General features: G+C 42.5%; 1 protein-coding gene across 2 annotated transcripts in view; it reads left to right on the top strand.

Moving 5' to 3' along the window:
* The first annotated feature begins 283 nt into the window (after positions 1-283).
* LOC311111698 (protein arginine N-methyltransferase 3-like) overlaps positions 284-20,817 on the top strand; it is a 133,757-nt gene continuing 113,223 nt past the window's right edge. The window contains exons 1-9 of one of the 2 annotated variants that reach the window (XM_084154492.1): positions 284-331; positions 807-930; positions 1,048-1,130; positions 1,231-1,280; positions 5,624-5,729; positions 6,187-6,361; positions 6,921-7,065; positions 10,333-10,398; positions 14,181-14,302. In XM_084154492.1, coding sequence (XP_084010618.1) covers positions 316-331; positions 807-930; positions 1,048-1,130; positions 1,231-1,280; positions 5,624-5,729; positions 6,187-6,361; positions 6,921-7,065; positions 10,333-10,398; positions 14,181-14,302 — 887 coding nt within the window. In that variant the 5' untranslated portion in view covers positions 284-315. The remainder of the gene's footprint in view (positions 332-806; positions 931-1,047; positions 1,131-1,230; positions 1,281-5,623; positions 5,730-6,186; positions 6,362-6,920; positions 7,066-10,332; positions 10,399-14,180; positions 14,303-20,817) is intronic. The other variant, XM_084154493.1, reaches the window with a different exon arrangement.

Below are 20,817 nucleotides of genomic sequence, written 5' to 3'. Positions count from 1 at the left end.
CCTCCCTCTCTCTCTCTTAGACCTCCTCTGCCTCTCCTTTTCCATCCATTCCTCCTCCGTATTCCAAGTATAAGTCTCCTTACGATAACACTGCACTTCTCCTGACATACATCTTGTTTTTGCCTCTTCAAGGGCCACCATTTAACCGGCTGTCACAATCTCCGTACAATCAGCACGAACCTGGAGCTCTGTCTGTACCTCTTCAAATCCCATAAAGATTTAGGTATGAGTTGGTGACCTCTAGTGGCCATTGTAAGTACACGTTGGAACTAGACCCGGAAGCAGCGTGTACACTGCTGAAACCAAGGAGACAGCATGGCGGAATATACAGGTACACGTGAGAAACGTAAATAGTGATAGAAAAACGATGATAATAGAAATACTGAATGGTGCACTACAGAGAACGGTCATCATATTGTAATTTTGATATTGTGTACTTAAAATAGTTAATTCGTGTGTATATTTGAAGTCTTGTCATGTTGCTTGTGTAGCTAGCTAAATTGGCTAATGCATTTCATATACCGGTATGCTAACTAACTAACCTTAGCTAGCCAGCTTGCTAGCTGAGCTTCTATTGAGCATACTCCATGCAGTTTTTGGATTACCACGTTATTCAGATCACTCAAAGTAAACGAAACCGGCATTGAAAAAAAGTGGTTAAACTTGTTAGGCACACATATAATGGCAATGCCCGTTGGCTACAGCTATCTAGTTAGCCAGTTCATGCAATGTTTTGACACTGACACCAAAGATTATTATAATTTACCCATCTGTGTTGACTGACACCTTTACTGACACTGTGACAGGTCACGACGGTGGGGCAGGGGACGATGTGCCCGATCTCTCAGACAGTGATAATGAGGAACAGTGGCAGTGGATGGAGGAGGCAAATGACAACAACTTTCAAGTTACTTGCTTATTCTGTGACAAGTGTGTATCATTGCTGTTTTAAGCAACTCACTGATACATTTCATCTGGTGTGAAATAGTTACGTTTCTCTGATAGTGTTGCTGGTTAAAATGTGTCTTGTCCTTCATGTTTTCTCAGGATGTCAAATTCTGTACCAGAAACACTACAACACTGCCTAGTAGAGCATCAAGTTGACCTTGTAGAAGTGGTTAAGAAACACAGTAAGTTTGTAAACTTCTCTTATAAAGAGTTATCATTGTTTTCTGTTGTGATATAATCAAGCCTCCTCACATCTGACGTTGTTCAAATCCTTCCCCGTAGAATTAGATGACTATGGTTACATCAAGATGATAAACTACATACGGACAGTGGTAAGCACATATCCCATCCCTTATTGTGTTTTGATACACAGTGACTTCAGACCTTTGGCCAAAGCATGGTCCAGGTAAAATAGTAATGACCCAGATCTCATCCTTGCTTCTTGTTGTTTGGAAGTGTAGTCGTCTCTTGAAGCTGAGATTGAGGTTAGACATTTTTTATAGAAATTGTCATTGCAAAAGAACAGAAGGTGTTTAGACTACCTGCTAGAAATACCTTTTGGGCAATTCCGTGCCAGATGTGCCCAAATATAGTTATACTGAACAAAAATATAAACGCAACATGTAAAGTGTTGGTCCCATGTTTTATGAGCTGAAATAAAAGTTCCCACACATTTTTCATACGCACAAAAAGCTTATTTTGCTAAAATTTGGTGCACACATTTGTTTACATCCCTGTTAGTGAGCATTTTTCCTTTTATGAGGAGTATTTATCTTCGATGAGGTTTAACGGCAGTTGGCATCCAATAAATGTTGCATTACCGCCACCTACTAGACTGGAGTATAACTCCCCTTATACTTTGCTTGAAAAAAAAAAAATATAATAATATAATATAACAAATACCCTACCATCTAACACTACACTCACAAAAAATACAATAATAATAATAATAAATACCATACTCCAGTATTTAAATCTATTTAGTCCTACTTCAGGCCAACAGCCTGAAAGGATGGGACACCACCACTTAACACACCCTGTAACTCATCTGATGACAAATGACAACTTCTGCACTACTCTAACCCTGGAAACCTCAACCTGTCTCTCTCGCACAGGACATTTCTGATCCCCAGCCCCATGGGCACCCCTACAATTAACACATGCCACTACTTTCCCCAATGCTACACATTCATTTGTCTCATGCCCTTCTGCACACTTCTCACACCTAGGAACCTCCCTTCTACACACTGCTGCCACATGCCCATAAGCTTGACACCTGTAACAAAGTAATGCATTCGGCACAAAAGCTCATACAGGATAACTTACAGTACCAATCAAAAGTTTGGACACACCTACTCATTCCAGGGTTTTTCTTTATTTTTTACTATTTTCTACATTGTAGAATAATCGTGAAGACATCAAAACTATGAAATACCACATATGGAATCGTGTAGTAACCAAAAAAGTGTTAAACAAATCAAAGTATGTGTTATATTTGAGATTCTTCAAAGTAGCCACCTGTTGCTTTGATGACAGCTTTGCACACTCTGGGCATTCTCTCAACCAGCTTCACCTGGAATGCTTTTCCAACAGTCTTGAAGGAGTTTCCACATATGCTGAGCACTTGTTGGCTGCTTTTCCTTCACTCTGCGGTCCAACTCATCCCAAACCATCTCAATTGTGTTGAGGTCGGGTGATTGTGGAGGCCAGATCATCTGATGCAGCACTCCATCACTCTCCTTCTTGGTCAAATAAACCTTACACAGCCTGGAGGTGTGTTGGGTCATTGTCCTGTTGAAAAACAAATGATAGTCAGTTAGCGCAAACCAGATGCGATGGCGTATCACTGCAGAATGCTGTGGTAGCCATGCTGGTTAAGTGTGCCTTGAATTCTAAATAAATCACTGACAGTGTCACCAGCAAAACACCCCCACACCATCACACCTCCTCCTCCATGCTTCACGGTGGGACCACACATGCGGAGATCATCCGTTCACCTACTCTGCGTCTCACAAAGACACGGCGGTTGGAAGCAAAATCTCAAATTTGGACTCATCAGACCAAAGGACAGATTTCCACCGGTCTAATGTCCATTGCTTTTGTTTCTTGGCCCAAGCAAGTCTCTTCTTCTTATTGGTGTCCTTTAGTAGTGGTTTCTTTGCAGCAATTCGACAATGAAGGCCTGATTCACACAGTCTCCTCTGAACAGTTGATGTTGAGATGAGTCTGTTACTTGAATCCTGTGAAGCATTTATTTGGACTGCAATCTGAGGTACAGTTAACTCTAATGAACTTATCCTCTGCAGCAGAGGTAACTCTGGGTCTTCCTTTCCTGTGGTGGTCCTCATGAGAGCCAGTTTCATCATAGCGCTTGATGGTTTTTGCGACTGCACTAGAAGAAACTTTCAAAGTTCTTGAAATGTTCCGTATTGACTGACCTTCATGTCTTAAAGTAATGATTGACTGTCGTTTCTCTTTGCTTATTTGAGCTGTTCTTGCCATAATATGGTATTTTACCAAATAGTGCTATCTTCTGTATACCACCCCTACCTTGTCACAACACAACTGATTGGCTCAAACGCATTAAGAAGGAAAGAAGTTCCACAAATTAACTTTTAACAAGGCACACCTGTTAATTGAAATGCATTCCAGGTGACTATCTCATGAAGCTGGTTGAGAGAATGCCAAGAGTGTGCAAAGCTGTCATCAAGTCAAAGGATGGCTACTTTGAAGAATCTCAAATATAAAATATATTTTGATTTGTTGAACACTTTTTTGGTTACTACATGATTCCATATGTGTTATTTCATAGTTTTGATTTCTTCACTATTATTCTACAATGTAGAAAGTAGTACAAATAAAGAAAAACCCTGGAATGAGTAGGTGTGTCCAAACTTTTGACTGGTACTGTATATATCCTAACATCACTTTGTCGGGCAAAGACTCAACATCAAAACTCAAAAGAACAGACAACGACTCTTCTGTTTCTACCCTCATGCCACCCTGTCTGCGTCGCAGCAAACGTCGGGCATCACAAATACTGGGAATCTTCCCCTTCAGTTGGTCAGCTTTCACATTTACCGCTACACCAGTAATCACTTCTTTCAATGGCGCCCTTCTCTTGCCCCATTCATTTAACATGGAGCGCCTGCTCCCTCTGTCCAGCAGAAACGCAAACAATTATCACAATTGGATGATCTACCCCCAGAAGAAAGGAAAAAATAAAATAAAACAATTATCACAAGACCACTTCTGGTTACCCTCACCGTTTACACGGCACCCAACTCTGTTTTCACCCACCCTGAAACCAGAAATGGATCATCCAAAAGGCAGGGTTCCACTTTTTCCAAAAACCTCACTCCTACTGTCACAGACTCATCTTTATCCTGACCCTCGGTGCAAACCTCGGGCTCCGAGAACTTCACCACACCTACTACCTCCGATACTTCGCCCTCATTCACTTCCATTTTTCCTCGTGTCTTCAGCTCACTCTGCTAACACTTTCTACCATTCTTTAACAAACCATCTCCCTTTTTCCCACCATTTTTAACCAACTCAAGCTCACCCTCTTCCTCCCTCTCTCTCTTAGACGAACTCTGCCTCTCTTTTTCCCTCCATTTCCCCTCCGTATTCCAAGTATAAGTCTCATTATGATAACACTGCACTTCTCCTGACATACATCTTGTTCTTGCCTTGTCAAGGGATGCCATTTAACCGGCTGTCACAATTCCCCCAGCAGTATTTCTCTCTGTAATAAAGCCCTTTTTTTGGGGAAAACGCCCAGGCCCACCCATGGCTGCGCCCCTGCCCAGTCATGTGAAATCCATAGATTAGGGCCTAATGAATTTATTTATACTGACTGATTTCCTTATATGAACTGTAACTCAGTAAAATCATTGAAATTGTTGCATGTTGCGTTTATATTTTTGTTCAGTGTATAATGTTTCGGATCTTACTGAAAGGAAGTCCATAGAAAGGGTTTTTGTGGGAAGGATGCTTGGCATGACTTTGAAATCATTATCCAAAATAATTACTGAGAAATAATTAGTTAGGAATAAAATTAGAAATGGTAGTTTTTAATTATCCATAAATTAATTTAAAGAAATTGTATTCTTAATCTAAACAGTACTCATATTTCAGAGCATCCGGTAATTTTCAAATGACACCAACACTGGCTTTGTAGTATCTACAAACTAATCATTGTAGTGTCTTAATTAAAGAAGGCCTGGGTAAGGCCAAAATGTCACACATTTCCCAACTTTAATGTGTTATTATTTTGGATACAGATTTCAAATGTATGCCAAACATCCTTTCCCCAATGGACCTTTCCAGGGATTTAATTTCTGGAAGATCCAAAACATCAGAATTATCTTTGGGCCTATCTTGTGTGGAAAGCCCCATTGCTGATATTATTGCAAGCATGCAGTGTGCAGGAGCCTTCTTCGACACACATGTAAACAAAAACATAATTATAGATGTGCAATTGTATTCTTCATAGATCCTTTATAGCTATGATTTGATTAATCATGAATTTCAGGTTCTCGAAACTAAAAAATGTATCTGTTAGTTCTGTATCTACTTATCGTTAAAACAGATCGCCTATCTATGTCGTGCCAAATACATCCCTGGTTTTCCAAGTTCATGGACAATAATGACTGTGTGTTTGTGTTTGCAGAAGTGCAGTGGGCAGAGCCTGTCTACGCTGTCTGCGTGTTCTATTCCTTGGGAGAGTGATGAGTACATGAGGCCAGCTTTACAGGATGACCCCTTACTGCAGATAGGTACTGGCGTTGACAGGTTCATTGTTCAACTCAAAGGCCTCAATTTAATCAAGTACAGATAAAGGGTAACTGCATTACAGGTTTATTTAGAATGTTTTCACCAGACGTGGGGTTTTGCATCAATATCCAATGTTGTTTTAAAGAGGAACTTGAACCTGTTTAAAACCAACAAAGCCTGCAAGCTGTTCATGTAAACAGAGTGAAACTGCAGTGCTGTTTTATTTTATCTGGTATTATTTGAGTTGGTGCAACCCATTAGTGCTTCATTGTGACTGGGCATTTGCATGGGATGACATCACTGGCATGGTTCAGACAAAGGAGGTTGGGAGCATTGCATGTTGGGCAGAGATGCAATTTTACACAGTACTGTTAGTGGAGTAGCCAGTCATTATCTTCCCGTGTTTGAAAAGTGTTCAAGTGAGTCCCCCCCTCTCTTTTTCACTCTCCCTTTTGTTAGATCTGGAAGAACTGTGTGAGGGGATGGGGATGTTGGCTGGCCCCTCTACTGGGGGCCAGTGTGATGCCAGCCACTCCTCTGATGGTCTTCTGCAGAGGGCCCAGGCTGCAGAGGAGAGGGCCCAGCGCACAGAGGAGGCCCTGGCCAGAGCCATGGACGACCTACACAAACTCAAGTCAGTGCTGCTCACACTACTATTAACATGACTGTTAATTACTGTGATGACTACTACTACTGTTATTAGCAGGTTTGAGTGACCACCTAGAATTTGCAATTGGCGCCGATGCGACCAATACATTTTTTACTTGCACAGTCAAGTCAATAGGTCGCAAATTGCGACCAAATGGTCACACTGGATCCCTGCATTTGATGGCACTGGTGTTTCTTTCTCACACATGCACCTCCCACCTGCGGCCAGCAGAGGGACTATGTGAACTCAGTATTGCAGAGGCCTTTCCTTTGACTAGGAGGAAAAGGAGAAGGGAGGGAAAATTCCACTGCTGCATAGAAAGGGATAGGGGGAGTTGGGGGTAGAGAGGAGTGGTGGTTGGGGGGGGGGGGGGGGGGTGGAATATAGATGCTCTCTTTCCATTTACCGCTATGTCCTGTCGGAAGGATCAGCCAATCCGAACCTTAAACATTGGGGGGGGGGGGAATGCCAAACTGACCTTAGATCAGGGTCTAGGGGCAACCTCATTCTACTCTGTTGTAAAATACTATGGTATTTGTTTCAGGCTGCTGGCCCAGGGTCTGGTATTGAATGCGGATGTGGGTCGGGGCACCAGGGCCTTGGGCGCCGTGGCTGAGCTCCGAGAGGACGAGGACGAGGCCTACTTCAGCTCATATGGCCACTACAGCATCCACGAGGAGATGCTTAAGGTCTGCCACCACAATGTCATGCCTGCACATATGCATACACTCACGCCCTCTACTAAACCGATGTTTCTTCTTAACTCAGTAGCCACTGCAGAGAGAGGAGGGACGCAGGTTTAGCAGGGCGGTTTATCTGAAAGGCTCGATGTAGCATTAAATGAAAAGGATCGTCTCTATGCAAACTCCGATGTTGATAACATGACGTTTTTCTCAAAGTGACAAATCAGCAATAAGGAGTGAGCTCTCATGCGAAACATCAGCATTACTATAGCATGGTGGAGATTTGAGATGTGGTAATTGTATTTCACACTTCTTAAGCATTAGAAGTTGTGTGTGTGCACTTACCGCAGTGCTTCGACATGATCCGTTCCCTCCCTCTGATTGGTGCTTAGCACTGTTAATGTTTGCGTCATACATGTATATACGTCAGACTAAACTCCATCAAAAACCCTTCCTCGGAGGAAAGACGAACCACGTGACAGGTTTGCGGTAGAAAATGTTCAACTCATTTACGGGCTCCCATAAAGTGGATCACCGTTGACACTCTGTGTGTGTGTGTGTGTGTGTGTGAGCGAGAGAGCGTGCTTAAGACAGGGCGAGAGAGAAAGTGAGTCTCACCATTTAACCCCTTTTCAATCATCCTTGCGCCAAGGATCCTTTGCCACTCCTCATGTCAGACTAGTATAATGAATATGCTTTTTTCCATCTACGTAACATTGCAAAAATCAGAAATTTTCTGTCCAAAAATGATGCAGAAAAATTAATCCATGCATTTGTTACTTCTAGGTTAGACTACTGCAATGCTCTATTTTCCGGCTACCCGGATAAAGCACTAAATAAACTTCAGTTAGTGCTAAATACGGCTGCTAGAATCCTGACTAGAACCAAGAAATTTGATCATATTACTCCAGTGCTAGCTTCCCTACACTGGCTTCCTGTTAAGGCAAGGGCTGATTTCAAGGTTTTACTGTTAACCTATAAAGCGTTACATGGGCTTGCTCCTACCTATCTTTCCGAGTTGGTCCTGCCGTACATACCAATACGTACGCTACGGTCACAAGACGCAGGCCTCCTAATTGTCCCTAGAATTTCTAAGCAAACAGCGGGAGGCAGGGCTTTCTCCTATAGATCTCCATTTTTATGGAACAGTCTGCCTACCCATGTGAGAGACGCAGACTCGGTCTCAACCTTTAAGTCTTTACTGAAGACTTATCTCTTCAGTAGGTCATATGATTGAGTGTAGTCTGGCCCAGGAGTGTGAAGGTGAACGGAAAGGCTGGAGCAACGAACAGCCCTTGCTGTCTCTGCCAGGCCGGTTCCCCTCTCCACTGGGGTTCTCTGCCTCTAACCCTGTTGCAGGGGCTGAGTCACTGGCTTGCTGGTGCTCTTTCATGCCGTCCCTGGGAGGGGTGCGTCACTTGAGTGGGTTGAGTTACTGACGTGATCTTCCTGTCTGGGTTGGCGCCCCCCCCTTGGTTTGTGCTGTGGTGGAGACCTCTGTGGGCTATACTCGGCCTTGTCTCAGGATTGTAAGTTGGTGGTTGGGGATATCCCTCTAGTGGTGCGGGGGCTGTGCTTTGGCGGAGTGGGTGGGGTTATATCCTTCCTGTTTGGCCCTGTCCGGGGGTTTCTTCGGATGGGGCCACAGTGTCTCCGGACCGCTCCTGTCTCAGCCTCCAGTATTTATGCTGCAGTAGTTTATGTGTCGGGGGGCTGGGGTTAGTTGGTTATACCTGGAGTACTTCTCCTGTCTTATCCAGTGTCCTGTGTGAATTTAAGTATGCTCTCTCTAATTCTCTCGTTCTCTCTTTCTCTCTGAGAACCTGAGCCCTAGGACCATACGTCAGGACTACCGGGCATGATGACACCTTGCTATCCCCAGTCCGCCTGGCCTTGCTGCTATTCCAGTTTCAACTGTTCTGCCTGCGGCTACGAAACCCCTACCTGTCCCAGACCTGCTGTTTTCAACTCTAAATGATCGGCTATGAAAAGCCAACTGAGAGACCAGAGCCCTAGGACCATACGTCGGGACTACCGGCCGTGGTGACTCCTTGCTGTCCCCAGTCCGCCTGGCCTTGCTGCTATTCCAGTTTAAACTGTTCTGCCTGCGGTTATGGAACCCCTACCTGTCCCAGACCTGCTGTTTTAAACTCTAATGATCGGCTATGAAAAGCCAACTGAGATTTATTCCTGATTATTATTTGACCATGCTTGTCACTTATGAACATTTTTGAACATCTTGGCATGGTTCTGTTATAATCTCCACCCGGCACAGCCAGAAGAGGACTGGCCACCCCTCATAGCCTGGTTCCTCTCTAGGTTTCTTCCTAGGTTTTGCCTTTCTAGGGAGTTTTTCCTAGCCACCGTGCTTCTACACCTGCATTACTAGCTGTTTGGGGTTTTAGGCTGGGTTTCTGTACAGCACTTCGAGATATTAGCTGATGTAAGAAGGGCTATATAAAATAAAATTGATTGATTGATATGAGGTTAGTTGTCATGTCAGAACAGTCTTTGGAACAGAGAAAATTAAACTTCTAATTGATTTGTAATTTATTTCAACACCATGGGGTGGGGATGGTTTCCTTGACACTATTAAACCTAGTCCTGGACTAAAAGCAAGCTCAATGGAGAATCTCTGTTTCCGGGAGACCGCTCCTATGGGATTTAACTGTAATTTGGCAAAATATTTGATTGCTTTGTTCGGTTTCTGTTACCTCACCAACAGCATGCGAAGGCACTGGCAATGTAGTCATCATCCGAAGTGAGTGCGGATAAGTTGTGACTTATAGATAAATGTGTGTTTCATGGGTACGTAGAGGGCCTCCCTTTGACAAGCGTAAGGATTTGATTAGCATGTTAATTAGCCAGTCCTGACTCCCAACTAGATTCCATGTGGAATGGTTGAAACGATGCCAGCCCTCTCTATTTCTATGTTTGAATGACTCTACTCTTTTTTAGATCTCTACGCCTAGCAAGCATTGTACTTATTTTCCGTGGAGTCAAAAATCCCAGTCAGCTCTGATTCCACGAGATGACACCACACACAAGCACAAACATGGCACTCGAGTCCTGTGGTCATCTCCCCTCTAGTTTTCACGGGAACTCTCCATCACATAGACATACAACCGTCCGCCCGGCTGTGACACACACACCTTGGTCTCGGGTGATTGGATCATTTGTTTCAGTGTGTTATGTTGTTTCTGAAGACACGCTCTATGCTTTCTCTGCCCGCGGTAATGGATGACCTGTATGTCCTTTGTTCCTTCCTTTCAGGATAAAGTGCGCACAGAAAGCTACAGGGACTTCATGTACCTCAACCCGGAAGTGTTCAAGGACAAGGTGAGCAAAGAACTCGGCAGTGCGGGTTTTAAAAATATAAATGGACAATTGCTATAGCAGTGACGGCGCCTGATTTAAAACACTGCGACTTCATTACGCGCCATAGAGCCTCTCGGCCGCGGACTGTGGAGTGCTGATAACAAGCGCACCAACCCCCTTATTGCCCCCCCCCCTCCTTCCCCAACCCTGCACTGTCATTGGAAGCAGGCAGTGTCCATCTCCAAGGCCATCCCTTAAGTGCTGCCACCGGGTAGGCCCTGGAGGAGGGGAGGGAGGGGGTAGAGGATAGGCCGGGGGGGGAGGATGGTGAAGAGTGGTGGAGTGATTTTTCAGTCAAAGGGGTTAGGGATGGGAGAGAATGGGTGGGAAACGGGATGGTTGCAGGAAGAAGAAACAGGGTTTAGACTGGGTATTGTTATCCCTGTCATCGGGGTGGCGGTGGATGAGGGTTATGGCGACCTGTCGCGACCCCTGTCATCGTGATAAACGCTCTGGCTCCTCTCCTGCACCTCGCCCCCAGTCTGGTCCGTCAGCGTACCAGAAAGAAGTATCTCTTAAAAATATATGTATTTTTTAAGGTATTTTCATTGAACAGATGGTGAAAGAGAACGACAGTGGGAAAAGATTAAGGGCTGTAGGCTGGATTCAAACCCATGATGCTAGACCAGCCAGCCCACAGGATAGGAGTATGTCAGAGGGAGAAATGTTTGTGAGGGAAGTTGAAAATTGATTGTATTATGAGGGCTATGGGTTTGCTGTTTTGTGTGTAGCTCAATCCTTTCCCCGGAGCCCCTTCTCAGATGTCACCAGGTAGGCCAAAACTCCATCCCACCAAAACAGGCTGAAATTTCAGGGCATTATCATAATTGTCACAATTTCACAGTATTATTCCAACCTCATTGTGTGGAAGTTCAGTTGAAGTCGGTATTTTACATACACTTAGGTTGGAGTCATTAAAACTCGTTTTTGAACCACTCCATACATTTCTTTTTAACAAACTATAGTTTTGGCAAGTCGGTTAGGACATCTACTTTGTGAATGACACAAGTAATTTTTCCAACAATTGTTTACAGACAGATTATTTCACTTATAATTCACTGTATCACAATTCAAGTGCGTCAGAAGTTTACATACACTAACTTGACTGTGCCTTTAAACAGCTTGGAAAATTCCAGAAAATGATGTCATGGCTTTAGAAGTCAATTTGAGTCAATTGGAGGTGTACCTGTGGATATACAGTGGGGAAAAAAAGTATTTAGTCAGCCACCAATTGTGCAAGTTCTCCCACTTAAAAAGATGAGAGAGGCCTGTAATTTTCATCATAGGTACACGTCAACTATGACAGACAAAATGAGGAGAAAAAATCCAGAAAATCACATTGTAGGATTTTTTATGATTTTTTTTGCAAATTATGGTGGAAAATAAGTATTTGGTCAATAACAAAAGTTTCTCAATACTTTGTTATATACCCTTTGTTGGCAATGACACAGGTCAAACGTTTTCTGTAAGTCTTCACAAGGTTTTCACACACTGTTGCTGGTATTTTGGTCCATTCCATGCAGATCTCCTCTAGAGCAGTGATGTTTTGGGGCTGTCGCTGGGCAACACGGACTTTCAACTCCCTCCAAATATTTTCTATGGGGTTGAGATCTGGAGGCTGGCTAGGCCACTCCAGGACCTTGAAATGCTTCTTACGAAGCCACTCCTTCGTTGCCCGGGCGGTGTGTTTGGGATCATTGTCATGCTGAAAGACCCAGCCACGTTTCATCTTCAATGCCCTTGCTGATGGAAGGAGGTTTTCACTCAAAATCTCACGATACATGGCCCCATTCATTCTTTCCTTTACACGGATCAGTCGTCCTGGTCCATTTGCAGAAAAACAGCCCCAAAGCATGATGTTTCCACCCCCATGCTTCACAGTAGGTATGGTGTTCTTTGGATGCAACTCAGCGTTCTATGTCCTCCAAACACGACGAGTTGAGTTTTGACCAAAAAGTTCTATTTTGGTTTCATCTGACCATATTACATTCTCCCAATCCTCTTCTGGATCATCCAAATGCACTCTAGCAAACTTCAGACGGGCCTGGACATGTACTGGCTTAAGCAGGGGGACACGTCTCGCACTGCAGGATTTGAGTCCCTGGCGGCGTAGTGTGTTACTGATGGTAGGCTTTGTTACTTTGGTCCCAGCTCTCTGCAGGTCATTCACTAGGTCCCCCCGTGTGGTTCTGGGATTTTTGCTCACCGTTCTTGTGATCATTTTGACCCCACGGGGTGAGATCTTGCGTGGAGCCCCAGATCGAGGGAGATTATCAGTGGTCTTGTATGTCTTCCATTTCCTAATAATTGCTCCCACAGTTGATTTCTTCAAACCAAGCTGCTTATCTATTGCAGATTCAGTCTTCCCAGCCTGGTGCAGGTCTACAATTTTGTTTCTGGTGTCCTTTGACAGCTCTTTGGTCTTGGCCATAGTGGAGTTTGGAGTGTGACTGTTTGAGGTTGTGGACAGGTGTCTTTTATACTGATAACAAGTTCAAACAGGTGCCATTAATACAGGTAACGAGTGGAGGACAGAGGAGCCTCTTAAATAAGAAGTTACATGTCTGTGAGAGCCAGAAATCTTGCTTGTTTGTAGGTGACCAAATACTTATTTTCCACCATAATTTGCAAATAAATTCATTAAAAATCCTACAATGTGATTTTCTGGATTTTTTTTCTCTCAATTTGTCTGTCATAGTTGACGTGTACCTATGATGAAAATTACAGGCCTCTCTCATCTTTTTTAGTGGGAGAACTTGCACAATTGGTGGCTGACTAAATACTTTTTCCCCCCACTATATTTCAAGGCCTACCTTCAAACTCAGTGCCTCTTTGCTTGACATCATGTGAAAATCAAAAGAAATCAGCCAGACTATGGTTTGCAACTGCACATGGGGACAAAGATCGTACTTTTTTGAGAAATGTCCTCTGGTCTGATGAAAAAAAAAATAGAACTGTTTGGCCATAATGACCATCGTTATGTTTGGAGGAAAAAGGGGGTTGCTTGCAAGCTGAAGAACACCATCCCTGACTCAGTTACACCAGCTCTGTCAGGAGGAATGGGCCAAAATTCACCCAATCTATTGTGGGAAGCTTGTGGAAGGCTACCTGAAATGTTTGACCCAAGTTAAACAATTTAAAGGCAATGCTACCAAATACTAATTAAGTGTATGTAAACTTCTGACCCACTGGGAATGTGATGAAAGAAAAAAAGCTGAAATAAATCATTCTCTCTACTATTATTCTGACATTTCACATTCTTAAAATAAAGTGGTGATCCTAACTGACCTAAGACAGGGAATTTTTACTAGGATTAAATGTCAGGAATTGTGAAGAACTGAGTTTAAATGTATTTGGCTAAGGTGTATGTAAACTTCCGACTTCAACTGTATATATAAAACACAGGAGAATTACATTTTTGACTGCACTTTGCCTTTAAAAAAACACTCCGGGCCACTCTTGAACGTCTTTTAGCTAGATAGAAAGTATGTTGAAATTATAATGGACCTACAGTATACGTATTTCAAATACCTGCCCTTTTTCCTTTGATGAAAAATCGGTCCAAAAAAAATACATAAAAAATCCCTATGTTAAATTATTGGCCACCCTGGGTCTACACCCCTGTTAGATACATTTCTATCTACCCTTCTGAACACGCTAATCAGCCAATCCTTTACTAGTTATAAGGAAGGGGAAGTTTCCTTTTGTGGATTAAAGGTGCACTTCTACCTCCTATACTGCAGGTGGTGCTAGACGTGGGCTGTGGGACGGGCATCCTGTCTATGTTCGCCGCCAGAGCGGGAGCCAAGATGGTCATTGGGGTGGATCAATCAGAAATCATCTACCAGGCCATGGACATTGTCAGGTGAGCCGCCATTGTTATCCCAGGGAATCCTGGGAATTTTTTTTTGTTTTTGGACAAGTTGGTTGTACTGTACTGCCCTGTTTCAAATGCCCCCCTATTTCGTGCTAACTGGACATGAATATTGTTTGATATACAAACACTCACCTGTTACACACACCCCATTGACGAACGGGTGTCTATGAGCTCAGATAAGGCTTTATAGGGACGGTGTGTCAGTGTCCATACGTCTACTGCATATAACTATAACCCCCGTATCACAGGGACCAGAAGCCAGTCAATAGCCGTGTCTGAATACCCGTACTTGTGTTCTAAATAGTAGGCATTTTGGGTATGCGAAAATAGAACGTTTTATAGTACACTATTAAAAGTAAAGATTCAGGTTGGAACCAAATAAGATTCTTAAGAGCGATGCCATAGGGTAACCATTCTAGGTTCTTTGAATAACCTTAAATGGGATGGTTCTTTGAAGAACCACACACACTCAATACCTTATTTTATGCAAATAAGGTGTTGAGCTTTATTTGCATATTTCCCAGGGTGCCTTTCGAGTGAATTTTAGTTACCAGTACCACCCATGACTGTGTTTGCTAGTGACAGAGACATGGTTGTTGCATTCATTCATTTTCAGCACTGTGGCCTTCACCAAGTAAGATCCTATTTGAAAATGTTATTGTTAAAATGTAATTATTTATCACAATACACTACATAGTTCATAAGGCCTTGTTTTGAGGGCCTAGTTTTACCCTAAAACTCATGGTTCACAGACCACATCAGGCCTGCAAGTCACATAATGCTGGCTTGCAAAGTCGTGTAATTCCTATTGAAATCCAGCCAGAGTGGGGATATCCAACATTTGGAATGTTTATTCACCCACAACCTGCATTCAGAATGACTGCCAGGGTTGGGAAGACTAAGATATGACACTACCTATAGCATCTAAACTGGAATAACCATTTCAGTAACGGGTGCAATGTCCAAGTAACAGATTGGATTAGTTTAGAAAAATTGGTTATTTATATTTAAGTAGCATAAAATTAATTTATCAATCAAAACATGGATATTGAAACAAACAATAAAAAATAAAATCTGCCTGCAATAGAGGATGCTGGTTCAACTCTGGTTAGTAACACCAACACTGGGGTTCTTTTACACCACTTGGTGTTAATTTAACTCTTTACAGTGTTAATTTAACTCCTGAATCAACACTAGAAATGTTACACTGAGAAATCAACACTAGCTAATGCTGGCCAATTTGCTGTGTGCTATGAAAGGGACACATCTGCAGGCTTCCCTACATTTCAAGAACCTTTTAGAATTCTGAAGAATCGTAGATGCCACGTCAAGAACCCTCCACTTAACTCAAAGGTTCTTTATCGGGCAAGAGTTCTCCAAGGAACAACCATTTTAAGAACCTTCATTTTTTTCAGTGTATGTGAAATTTAGAAAATGTTGAATGCTTTAAATGCCAGGATGTCATACTCATTTCAGATTTTCATCTAGTACGAATTCACTCCATGGTATTGAGGAAGATAATCATATTTTCAGACCCATGTGTGTTTGACAACAGCTGATAATCAGATAAGGGGACTCACTGTACAAAAATGAACGAATGGCAGGGAACAACCCAATTACGCATTAGATGACGGCTTCTCAGTATACGTGCGCCTAGTATGTTGATATTTGTTGCTTACTGCATGCATTGTTACTAAACAGTATGTTCTAATAAATAGTAGGTATATGTTAAATAGACACGACGAGCCGCTAATAATAAAAAGGCAGGCCTATCGATACACTTGCTACTCATTCATTGCTGCAGCTGCAGTGTTGGTTGTAGCGTGAGTGGAAGTAGGGAGAAAGGTGTTTTATGTTTTGTAAAAGTGTTGAGTAAAAACAGCATTGACAGTGCTGAATATAAAATTCAACATAAACTCACTCATAAAAACAGCAGCTCTTTGCTGTGTTCTTTGACAGTCTCTCTCTGGTCATGGTTTTAAAAGTTATGAAATCTCACATAGGCTAGTATCAAACTTTGCTGTGTGGGGTATTGAAAGCTGCAGGCACGGTGATTTGAGTTGTCCAATTGGCAAGAGCAGTAGGCGCACTTGATTTAGCCGGGTAGGAGGAGTTTGTTAGTTTAGATTTAGAATGGCCCATTATCAAATGGGCAGGAAGAGGGCCAGGGGAAAAAATACATGTAATCCATATGCACTCAAATAGTGAATGGAGGCCACATTCCCGCCAGTTCGTTTTTCACTCATGCCAGGTAGGTCACTCCGGTTATTTCACTCCACACATCAACCTACTGTTTGAGGAGCATGCAGCCTTTCGCTGCGCGACAGGTGATATTCTGCCCGAACTCTGTATGCCACGGGCTCTCCAACCCTGTTCCTGCAGCTACCCAGTGCTTAATTTGGGAAACCAAGTGAAATCTTTTCGGGAACATCGATTGTAACATGTTTTCACAAATAAACGTATTTCATTAAACTGTTGACTGCCCCTCTCTCTGCGCGCTCAAGAAAGGAATGAAGGAGAGAGGGGAGGAGATGGAAACACACAGTGAGATATTCTGTAGCTGAAGGTAATGTGTCAGCCTATTAATTATAAACAAATTATAAAAATGCCCTATCACTAAGCTATTCAAAATCAAATTCACTATAATTGTAGGCTAACTCTGTAAACCGCCATGCACAATCAGTGAACCAATAGCATCGCCTAGGCCTATACATTCTCTCCCATACTCATGGATAAAGTTTGGAGCGTAGCATAAGGTAACCAGTCTAACCAGTACTACCAATGCATGTCCGGAGTGCATAAAAGGAGATTACCGTGACTCAACGGTCACATGGAATTTTACTGCAGTCATGACTCATGACTGCCGGTTTGGTGGTAATACAGTTACCGCAACAGCCCTAGGCATGCCACCATTGGTTGACGCATGCAACGTCTGAGCAGGGGAATGCGACCTTTGCCTTCCCGGCGCATAGAGCAGCTGAATCAAGTGCACCTACCGCCAACGGTTTTATCGTTGGCTTTTCTACAGAAATGTTTACCGATCAACGTCATTCTTGACCCATTGCGGAAATTCTCATTTAGTTCCACCTTTTGAATCTTAGTTTCATAACAAGCTCATTCATATGTGTTTTAAACGATAAATCATGGCCAATCCAAATACCAAGGTATATGTATGCAGAGACTCGTTGGATTATGTGAAGATGTAATCCATCTGAGACAATCTTACGAGAACTTGAAAACAACATGTATTTAGTTTTGCACGCATTTTAAATAAGTCAGGGCTTTCTGCACAACTGCAAAATCGGACTGTAGCCTTGTCACAGCCAGGTCAGGAGTCGTGGCAATCAGGAGTCGTGGCAATTGCATACATAATAGTATCGTACGCATATAGATTAAATTCAAATGTTTTAACAGATTGACCAATAGCATTTATATAAATAGTTAAAAGAACAGGTCCTAGTATTGACCCCTGCGGAACACCTTTATGTACTTCAATAAATTTGGACTTAACCCCATCAATCACAATGGCCTGAGTTCTGTCACTAAGATAATCATGAAACCAAGAATTTTGACACACCTACTCATTCAAGGGTTTTTCTTTATTTTTACTATTTTCTACATTGTGGAATAATAGTGAAGACATCAAAACTATGAAATAACATATATGGAATCATGTAGTAACCAAAAAATGGTTAAACAAATCAAAATATATTTTATATTTGAGATTCCTCAAAGTAGCCACCCTTTGCCTTGATGACAGCTTTGCACACTCTTGGCATTCTCTCAACCAGATTCACCTTGAATGCTTTTCCAACAGTCTTGAAGGAGTTCCCACATATGCTGAGCATGTGTTGGCTGCTTTTCCTTCACTCTGTGGTCCAATTCATCCCAAACCATCTCAATTGGGTTGAGGTCAGGTGATTGTGGAGGCCAGGTCATCTGATGCAGCACTCCATCACTCTCCTTCTTGGTCAAATAGCCCTCACAAATATATTTGAGATTCTTCAAATAGCCAACCTTTGCCTTGATGACAGCTTTGCACACTCTTGGCATGTTTTCAACCAGCTTCATGAGGTAGTCACCTGGAATGCATTTCAATTAACAGATGTACCTTCATAAAAGTTATGGTGGTATGCAGAAGATAGTAAAAGACCAAATCCATATTATGGCAAGAACAGCTCAAATAAGCATAGAGAAATGACAGTCCATCATTACTTTAAGACATGCAGATCAGTCAATACGGAGCATTTAAAAAAACTTTGAAAGTTTCTTCAAGTGCAGTCGCAAAAACCATCAAGTGCTATGATGAAACTGGCTCTCCATGAGGTCCGCCTCAGGAAAGGAAGACCCAGAGTTACCTCTGCTGCAGAGTATAAGTTAATTAGAGTTAACTGCACCTCAGAAATCAGCAATTAACTGCACCTCAGATTGCAGCCCAAATAAATGCTTCAGAGTTCAAGTAACAGACACATCTCAACATCAACTGTTCAGAGGAGACTGTGTGAATCAGGCCTTCATGGTCGAATTGCTGCAAAGAAACCACTACTAAAGGACACCAATAAGAAGAAGAGACTTGCTTGGGCCAAGAAACACGAGCAATGGACATTAGACAGGTGGAAATCTGTCCTTTGGTCTGATGAGTCCAAATTTCATATTTTTGGTTCCAACCGCCGTGTCTTTGTGAGACGCAGAGTAGGTGTACGGATGATCTCCGCATGTGTGGTTCCCACCGTGAAGCATGGAGGAGGAGATGTGATGGTGACACTGTCTGTGATTTATTTAGAATTCAAGGCACACTTAACCAGCATGGCTACCACAGCATTCTGCAGCGATACGCCATCCCATCTGGTTTGCGCTTAGTGGGACTATCATTTGTTTTTCAACTGTAGAATGACCAAAACACACCTCCAGGCTGTGTAAGGGCTATTTGACCAAGAAGGAGCGTGATGGAGTGCTGCATCAGATGACCTGGCCTCCACAATCACCCGACTTTACCAATTGAGATGGTTTGGGATGAGTTGGACTGCAGAGTGAAGGAAAAGCAGCCAACATGTGCTCAGCATAAGTGGGAACTCCTTCAAGGGTGGCTTCTTTGAAGAATCTCAAATATAAAATATATTTTGATTAGTTTAACACTTTTTTGGTTACTTCCTGATTCCATATGTTATTTGAAGTTAAAGTCAAGGGATCTGAATATTTTCCGAATGCACTGTATGTATACCTTGATGAGTCTTTGCAATTTGTTTATTTTTGTTTGCGCTCGTTAGCATATTTAGCTAGCAGCCACCATTAGCTAGCAGCCTCCATGGAAATTCTCTATTACTTGTGCTAATTTTGTTTGCATTCTGGTAACAGATGCCCAATGGTATTTTTTGCGTTTTTTGTGGCCTCCGTTGTGTACTAAGCCTGTAATACCGTAAATCCTGGGATGAGAGAAGGGACGGTATGACGATATGAAAATCTGGATACTGCCCAACCCTAGCTCAGTGCAAATATCTTTCAATGTATCTGACACTGGTGTCCCCCAATCAATATTAAAATCGCCCATAATGTATAGTTCAGATTTACCACACTTAGATAGTGATTCAGATAAATTGTTAAGAGCACAGAAAAATCTCCACCTGTGTAGGCAATTGTCAAGTACAAAATATACGTTAATGATTCTGCAATAAGTGGTGCAGAAAGCTGCAGCAAAAGGGATGAAGTGAGTCAGCCCCTGTGGAGTTAATTTTTTTACATCGATCTTCAATAAGGCACATAGTACATCATAGACATAGAATGGTTTAAATGAAAATGAGGAATCTGGGAATGTGTTGTTCTCTGCAACCTGGCTCGAGGTGAGTAAAGGACTCCCTCTGCTGAAATCAGAGTTTTCTGAAGCTATTTTATCAAATACGTTGCCCGCTGAGGCAAAGTGGTTATTAAACACACCACAAATGTCGATCTTACCTGTTATGGGAACAGAGGCTGTCATAACCTGCTGTGGTAGTGAGGGGATGGAGTTTTGTTTCAGAGAATTGACTACCTTCCAGAAGGCAGCTGGATTCCCACCATTCTCAGATACTTCTTGAACTGTGTATGTATCTCAAGCGTCTGAAGGACTGCCAGTCAGACGTAGAATCAGTCAGCCTTAGCCCAAGCTAAATTTATTTCCTGAAGTTTCTCTGATAGTTCATGCATTTCTTGAACTAACATGTTTATCTGCAATAGAGTTGAGCAAAGAAGTTCAACAATTTAGGGCCTGATCCGAGTCCGAGATATCTGACACAACCCCCCATTCAAACAATTCCATGTCAGACAACAATTGTTGCTAATTAAAATTCCTATTATTTCTCTTTCTAATAATGCGAGGGTGAGATTTAGGTAGCTTTTCATCTCTTATGCAGGCAAGGGGACAGTGGTCACTGAACTCATTAGCAAAAATTCCATAGGCTGTATACTTACAGTGGGGAAAAAAAGTATTTAGTCAGTCACCAATTGTGCAGGTTCTCCCACTTAAAAAG

This window comes from Coregonus lavaretus, assembly GCF_964263955.1.
Source record: "Coregonus lavaretus genome assembly, chromosome: 37".
Classification (NCBI taxonomy): Eukaryota; Metazoa; Chordata; class Actinopteri; order Salmoniformes; family Salmonidae; genus Coregonus; species Coregonus lavaretus.
This window is presented reverse-complemented; position numbering and strand designations above follow the sequence as displayed.